Here is an 8589-nt window from a genome sequence, read left to right as displayed (position 1 = left end):
CTCCTTCAACTCAACGCCAGTACCAATAGGGTGCCCAGATTTCGAGCAGTCCCCCTAACCAAACAGCAATGATGTTGTCTCTCGAATCGGAAAACTCACAGGAAACATGTGGTGTGGCTAATTCTAATGTGAAGAGGGGCACTATGCTGTTAAAGCCATAAGCACTAAGCAGAACTAAGTTTGTAAGCAGTTCCCACATAGTGAGTTAAAACGTACACATATTCAAATAAAATGTCCTCGCTTTCCCGCTGTAAATCAGAGTTGACACACAGAGGCAATCTCAGTGAGTAGCAAACGAAAACCCATTGGTCGAGCGAAAAGCTGAGCCATGTCATATTGTGCTGGGAGGAAGAGGCCGGCTGAAGTCGTTGTGACAATAGTGTCGTATCCGTTTCATACAATCCTCATCCAGCGTTTCCCTCTGTATGCTTCCAATGCCTACCATCCCATCCTATCGTCGTGAAGTCTGTTCCACTGGAGAAATAACTTCTGACAGCAACGCTGTGACGCGAGGCCTCTTTTATCATGTGAAAACACAAAGTAAATAGCACGAGGGCCACCGTAGCACCACAGGCAGCACAGAGGAGCGCGTTGTACAAGAGACACGTGAAACACCACAGAGAGATTTTTTCAAGAATACCAAAGATGAAAATGAAAGGAAGGGGGTGCCCAGCGGACTCCAGCGACGCTCGGCTATTATATTTCCAATTAAATCGCCTACGGGGAGTAAGAGATGAGCTCTGGCTTCGTGAAAACGTATATCAGTCCGCCGTGATTGCCACCGTTCTCCATAGGATTTTACAGGCAATGGCAATATGGATATAGGACCCTGTCTGGCTATAAATGAAACCAAATGTGTTTGTTCCCAAGAGAGAGTATCTTTCATCGAAAGTGCACAGACTGTAGAAGGAGTATGGAGGGGAGTGGTGGGGGGGGCGTGTGGTAGGAGGAGTGTGTAAACGAAAAGAAAGACAGATGGACATCTAAAAAGATGACAAAGTCATCATCTGAGGATGGGTGCTGAGGGACAAAAAAAATATATAAAGAGCTTGTCTGTCCTCCACGCATCCTTGGGTCGACAAATGAAATGGTGAGCTCTCTGAACCCCCATGGCTAACACCTACACTCCTTGTGAATTTCAATTTGAATTTCATCTCTGCTATACCCCCCCCCCACCCTCGCCCCATCCACACACACACACACACACACACACACACACACACACACACACACACACACACCCTCCACCCCCAGCACCCCCGCCCCATCCACACACACACACACACACACACACACACCTCCACCCCTACCCTGCGCCTGACTTCTTGTTTTCACGGCGAACACAGTGGGGAAGACAGATTTTTGTTTGTGTCAGCATTTAGCCCTGCCTGGCCATTTTCTTGCTCCAGTGCTCAAATTCATCGTGGTTACTTCACCTTGGGCAGGATTTCGACAAGGTCACCGGCAGGAAGAGAAGAGACGAGACGAGACGAGACGAGAGCAGAGCGGAGCAGTGATGGAGTACCGGGTCCCTGTCTCATCCCTCCACATCATCACCACGGTGACAGAACATGCCCATGGCAAACAACAGCACATGCATCACTCATACATAGTACAACTACATAAAACGCATTACTCATACATTCAATTTGTTTTAATGGCAACATTCAATTTGTTTTAAAAGTTCTTCTGATACTTCAGCTGAAGTGTGTGGCATTACATATCAATACCTCCACTAGGTAATAAAAATGGAGATAACCTTGAATTTCCTTCCAAAGTGCTGGAGGAAAGACACACCACCCCCACCCCACCCTTCAATCCCACCCCCTGTTGTCCAAGTGTATTAACACAGCCGCATCACTCTGATTTCTGCACTGATTTCTGGGGAAGCTGGTAATTGATGCAGCGCTTTGCTTCAAGCCAAGCAATCAGTGTGAGTATTGATCCTTCAGGTGTAAGTAGTGGCATTGTCACCGCAGGGATGGGGGGAATGGCTACAGCTACTACTGGCCAAGCCATTCCCTCCATGAATGACAGCCCCCGAGCCAAATGTCATCAGGTCAAGCTGATGAGATCTCAAGCACAATCGCAGCAACAATCTAATGTCATTTTCCTGTATCTGACAAACGCCCGCGGAGGATGGTGATTATGTGGCGCCCCTCCGACACTAACAGAGCCCTTATAGCTTATATAGAGGGAAATCGACCCTTAGCCCTCAGCATCTGTTCTATCTCCCATCAACCCAACACCCCAAGCACACCCCACCCCACCACAACCCCACACCCACCATCCTGCTCCCTCACCGTGTATTCTCAAGCCTCCCACTTTGCAAGCCTGCCACAATCACTCAATAAGCAGCCACCCACGGTGATCAACCCCTGTAATCAAAATGCCCCGTCTCAGTGGGGGATGGAGAGGCGGAGAGGAGGACGCGCCGGCTGGTCCAGATTGGCGTCTTGCTGGCACACACAGGTCGGGGGGAATGTGTCTGGGGCATTATTGTAAACGCTCCAGCTGTCAGGCCCCACCGAGCTGATAAATCTTGTACGCCATCTCGTACGTGCTGAGAGAAGCCCTTTGGATCCGGCCCCTCTCGGAGCTTTTTTCGCTCTCCCACAGAGCGCCGAGGAAATGAATGGCCGATTACTATCGGCATTAGTCTCGATGACGCCCTACAGTATCTAGAACGTATATCAGTGCCAACGTAATGGCTGACATTCTTGTCAGATTCATGCCTCTTATCTCTTGTGCAAATGTTAATGCTCAGAGGAGGGTGTCTAATAGAGAGAGAGGGAGAGAGAGAGAGAGAGAGAGAGAGAGAGAGAGTTGTGTGTCTGTGTCTGCATGTATGAGTCTGTGTGTGTGTGTGTGTGTGTGTGTGTGTGTGCGTCCGTGTGTGAGTGTGTGTGTGTGCGTGTGTGTGTGTGTGAGAGAGAGTGTGTGTGTGTATGTGTGTGTGGAAAAGAAAGGGAGTGAGGTGGAGGACAGTGAGATAAGCCCAGTCAAGGCTCTGGCGCTAAGAGGTTTCCTCTCACGCACACACACGCACATGGCCGCTGACGTCTGTAATGTGCTCATTATGTGCCGAGACTCGGGGTCTCCATTACTTTTCAATAAGCACTCCGTGGGAGCATCTGCTCAATGAGCCTACAGCACAAGAACAAGCAGATGATCAGCAGGAGAGGAGAGGACAGGGGGACATAGGGGAGGAACGACAGATGAAAGAGGGACGATAGAGAAAGATGTGAGATGAGAAAGGAAGAGAGAAGGACAGAGAGAGAGAGAGAGAGAGCTTTGGCTCAAATGTCCTTGTTAGCATAAAATCTGGAAGGACACTCAAATCTGGATTTGCATTCAAATCTGGATTTGCACATTTGTTTGACAGTAATTAAGTCGTGACTATAAGTTGAAATGCATAACAAGGACACCATCTATTTCACTGTTTCCATCCACAGGCAAATGTCCATCGCATTTCTTCACCTCTGCAAAAGAAAAACATCTCCTCTAAAGGAAAAGGAAGGACGAATAATAATAATAATAATAATAATAATAATAATAATAATAATAATAATAATAATAATAACAGTAGGCTAATAGTAGTAAAGTAATAGTAGGCTAATAGCCTAATTACAAACGATTTATATATCGACTATGACTTTTCTGTTGCTCAGTCTTTATCAGTTCCTCATCAAATAAATTAAAAGATGCTAAAAGCCCAATAAATGTGCGACACGTAATAGCCGAATATAAGATACCCCTTGCCAAATCCATTTCAATTAGGCAGCACTACACCACTACGAACAAGCTGTCATTAAGTTTTTGCGTTTAGTAGGCCTACAACTTTTATGACGTGATGTTTCTTGGGCATTTAGCTTCACCATCACGTCAAGTTGTAGGCCATGCCATACCATCTTCTAGGCTATGGATTTAAGTGGCTTAAAGGCAGCAAAAGTGGGATATAGTGCAACTGCTTCCCCAAAACAATTCCTCCATAACTGTGTATTGAATCGTTTGATATGTGGATAACTTTCAGTGGACTAAACAAAAGGTAAAGATTTTGTTATCACAAGGCTAGCTGATTTGTTATATGGCGAAGCATAGCCAACTTTGTTTGCAGCAGTGAAGCTGAGTTTGCTGTTAACATTGTTGGTAACTGTCAGGGAATTTAACCCCAACATATAGATACAAGAACCACAACACGTATGGCTTTGCCCACAAACTCTGGTACCAAGAGGAGAGCCTGCTATAATGTATGGAAGAATTCCTCACACCATTCTCTGACTCTGCAGCCCAAAAGCTGTGTCTTTTATTGTACAGATGCACACAGAAAATAGGAAGCAAGACATAGCGACTTCATTGTGACATACTCTTATCTCACCCACACACACACACACAGACAGGGTGCAGTTCCTGTTCCTGGCACAAAAAAGGTCGAAAAACACAAAAAAGGTTTAGATCATACCTTCCTAACCGTCAACAATTTGTACAGGTCCATAATAAACCATCTACCCAGATTATGGTAAAATGTGGAGTGCCTCAAGGCTCAGTACTGAGGCCCCTGTTGTTTAGCAGATGATACATAACTATACTGTACCTCTCCATAAAACCTGATGAATTAACACCGTTAGCCAAACTTGACACATGTATAAGAGATATAAAGACATGGATGAGGAATACTTTCCTGCTTTTGAACTCAGATAAAACAGAAGACATGGTTTTAGGTTCTAAAAAGATGAGGGATATCCTATCCACATCACAGGCTACATATAGTGATGTTCCACTGACCTCATCCAAGTGTTAAAAACCTAGGAGTTATAATTGACCAGGACCTAGCACTAAGTAATCACATAAAACAGATAACCAAAACTTAATTTTACCATTTAAGGAACATTTCAAAGATAAGAAAGTCCTTATCCTTACCAGATGCCGAGAAATTAATGTTTTGTCATCTCAAGGATAGACTATTGCAATGCTATTGCAATGCTATTATGCTGGCTGTAATAATACCTGTCTAAAGAGCTTACAGCTTATACAAAATGCAGCTGCTCACACACACAAAAAATATGAACATATTTCCCCCATCATAGCATCTTTACACTGACTACCTGTTAAAAGTCATTGACTTCAAAATGTTATTTATAGTATATTGTAGCGTCGGCACAAAAAGACAGTGTTAGCGTTCTCCCGCGCAGGGCATCCTGGGATACGAGAGCGAACATTTGGGGGGTTTATGTCGTTATTCTCCTAAGTTATGAGTGTAATGTTAGCGTCTTTAGTGTAACATGTTTCCCTTTTAGTTTTCCCTCATGTGTGATCCTTTTTGTGTGGGGGGCTGCGTCCTCCCCTGTATGTGTAGTGTGTGTGTCTGTTTGACCTGCCCCGTGTGTATTGTGTTCTGTATCTTGGTGTGTCTTGGTCTTGGTCTGTGTGCTCTCGTTCTCAGCTAATAAACCTTTTGATTGGACAACTGTGTGTGTCGCTATCAAATCGTTACAATATTATTTGTAGCAGTTCCTGTGCCAAACTGCTTTGTTCTGTTGTAAAATAACTGCACTGTAACAATGTAATCGTTGGCTGATCTGTGATACCCATCTCCATACTCTCTCATGGACAAAAACAAGAAATTTGGCTCTAGTGATGGGTCATTCACCAGTCCACACATATCTGCCACTGGATACATAGCCCAAAATCTGTTTCTTTTAGAATATGTGTGCCATCACCTGACTAACAGAAAGACACACCTCAGAAACTAGACTGTGCCACCATGAACTATGAAAATGTGCTTGCTCAAATGTAGAAGTCTAGAAGGTCACTAATATCACCAACCATGAAGAACAGAGCACTATGTGCTTCAAGTTATTCGATATTCTAAATTCTATCACTGCCAGCTATCAACAGCCAACTGTCACTGGTAGTCAGGGATGGATTACTGCACGGGCCTACCGGGTCCAAACCCAGAGGCCCAAGGAGTCAGAGGGCCCAAGCCATTGCATGGAATCATTGCCTCAATATCAACACATCATATCAACACACAGGCTATGAATCTGATTGAAATAAAGTATTGGCCATCCCCAAAATGCACCAGAATACAGGAAATCACATCAAATAAATTTAAAAAATGTCCCCAGCAACAATTAGTGGGGGGCCCTTAATACATCTGGGCCCAGGGGCCTGAAAGTTCATAATCCGTCCATGCTGGTAGTGTCTCTCTTTCTCTCTCTTACACACACACACACACACACACCTGTCTGTTTGTCTAGCTGATCCTTTACCCTTTCTTTTCTCTACACTTACATAGGCTTCAGAAGGCCTTACAGACTGGTAAGTTCAGCTGGTACTATGTAAAAGTCTATTAAACTTGATTTAACAGAGATCTCTGCACTTTGTGCTCTGAAAAAATGTTTTATAATGTTGTATTGTTTATGTGGTCCACTTTTGCACACTACCTTGTAGAATATCTTTGCTTTTTGGCACCAAACCCTATGCTATAATACCAGCAATGTGAGATTTATGGACAAAACACCAAATTTAACCTTTTCTGAATTTGACCTTTGATTTGGGTCCTTCAAAACCTTCAAAAAAAATGGACATGTTTTTTTTACTCTTAAGAACCCCTAGAACAAAGATATAATACTCTCCAAAAATTAACATGCGAATCCCACAAGCCCCCAAACTAGACACATAGGCCCCCCTACTATTTGTACAGAAATTAATATTAAGTGACACATAGGCTAAAAGGGAGAAAAAAAGGTCACCTTCCGATATTTAGCAGGCTACGGTCTGGAATTTAATTTAATATAGTTGTAATGGTAGGATGACTACACAGTTTACACAATAATTACACTGTGTTATAAATATTGTATATCAATGCATTTATTGTCTGTCAATTAGGCTACCCTACCCAAAATTGTGGCTCTGTCTCTCATTGAACAGTAGCTAATTTAATGCATTCTAATCCATTGTCAATCACTTCCGGGAACTTTTTGAAGTTTACATGAACCACGTGACCTTAACGAATTTTGAACACCCATTGTCGCAACTCTACCTTTATATGGCTCTGGGCTTATCCATCGGCCTCTCCCATGACCACGTAATTACCCAGCTATAGCGTCAAAGTAATATAATGACCATGCGGCGCCTTTTCAGCGCAATTTTATCACTCTTCCTCTGTATGGAACCTGCCTATAATTTCCATTATTATTCTTATCGGACTTCTCCAAGGACAAAAGGGATATTGCCTACCCAATTTCCAGGGAGGGATTAGTGTTAAATCAGTAACTGTTTGGAACTGCAGGTGCTGAGCAATGTATTTATTTGAGGATAGAGCGAACCTTGTTAGCATGGGGCTGTAGACATGGCTGATATTAATTCTGAACAGAAAAGCACCGCAATAGGAGACCAAATCCTCTCCTCAAACGTCCATGTCGGCATCCGTGCAGTGTGTTGTGCAACTTGTGCTGCTTATTCCCTCATTTGAGAGAGATGAGTTTGATATGATTGTAACATTATACGTATTCCCTTGTCTGGAAAAGATGAGTTCAGTATTGCATCAGATTATACATCAGACAAAGTATCACTCATTAGCAAGTTTTTTTTTACCTTAATATAACAGCTTTGCAGTCATTTTGATGGTAAACAAACTTGTGATGGCGAGAATCGGACACCTAGCATAGCTGGCAGTGCCCCGCAGGCAGAGAACCAGCCTTGCAATTTGGCTGTCGGTGCCCTGGTGACATTGTGAGACATTAAAGAGGCCCTATGCAACAATTTTAGCAAAAATTACCTTAATTATGCAGGTTGAGAGTCGTTCTGATGGTTCTACAACACTTTTTTAATGCTTGGTGGGTGTTTCGTCTCCCCTAGTGCTTCTCCTCGCTGAAAAACTTTCTGGTCCCGGACCGAAGAAATCCGGATGTGACTCGGCGGAAGGCCTCGAAAATGTATTAAGATTGTAGTTTCTAAGAAGACTGTAAAACGGACTCCGACTTGGCTTTGTTGCTGCTGAAATTGTAAGTAGCCTACCCTTGGGTGAACTTCGTTTTTGTAATGTGGTTTGATAGTCTCTTGAACAATGTGTTTGCTCGACCGTTTTATTGTGAGCCCTGTATATGTTTAGCTTGGTTTCTTGATGGCTAGCTCGCTAGCTAGTGGGGGTTTAGCGTAGCAGTCACTTGCTACCGAAGCTGCAGGGGGAGCTATGTCGTGAAAAATGCGAGCCAAAATCAGGTGAAAACCCAGAAACAGCGAAGGAATAACCAGACTTGCATAGGGCTTCTTTAACTAGTCAGTAGATATCGCTCTTTGGATATTGTCTTCATCTGTTGCGTCATTCGATTCTAAAAGGGTTTGGGTGGATGGATTCTGCATGAGCCTCAGAAGTTGGTCTGTTCCACAAGCCTACCTTTTGGCGGATCTCTTCCTCCATCTTGACAGGCGAGCCCAGTTCTGCGACCTGCTTGACCCCATCACTCGAATAGCCTCCGTACTCCCACAGCACGTAGTTCTTTGAATGGGAGGCTCCAATGAGCGCTGACCAGTGGTTGGCACGCCCTGTGATAATAAAGTTATTTTCATTATTTTTCTTCAGCA

General features: G+C 43.8%; 1 protein-coding gene across 2 annotated transcripts in view; it reads right to left on the bottom strand.

Annotated features, from left to right (window-relative positions):
- spon1a (spondin 1a) overlaps nucleotides 1-8589 on the bottom strand; it is a 102680-nt gene that overhangs the window by 71292 nt on the left and 22799 nt on the right. For both annotated transcript variants that reach the window (XM_048263357.1, XM_048263358.1), the window contains exon 6: nucleotides 8402-8550. In XM_048263357.1, the coding sequence (XP_048119314.1) occupies nucleotides 8402-8550 (149 nt within the window). The remainder of the gene's footprint in view (nucleotides 1-8401; nucleotides 8551-8589) is intronic.

Source organism: Alosa alosa, chromosome 14, assembly GCF_017589495.1.
Source record: "Alosa alosa isolate M-15738 ecotype Scorff River chromosome 14, AALO_Geno_1.1, whole genome shotgun sequence".
NCBI lineage: Eukaryota > Metazoa > Chordata > Actinopteri > Clupeiformes > Clupeidae > Alosa > Alosa alosa.
This window is presented reverse-complemented; position numbering and strand designations above follow the sequence as displayed.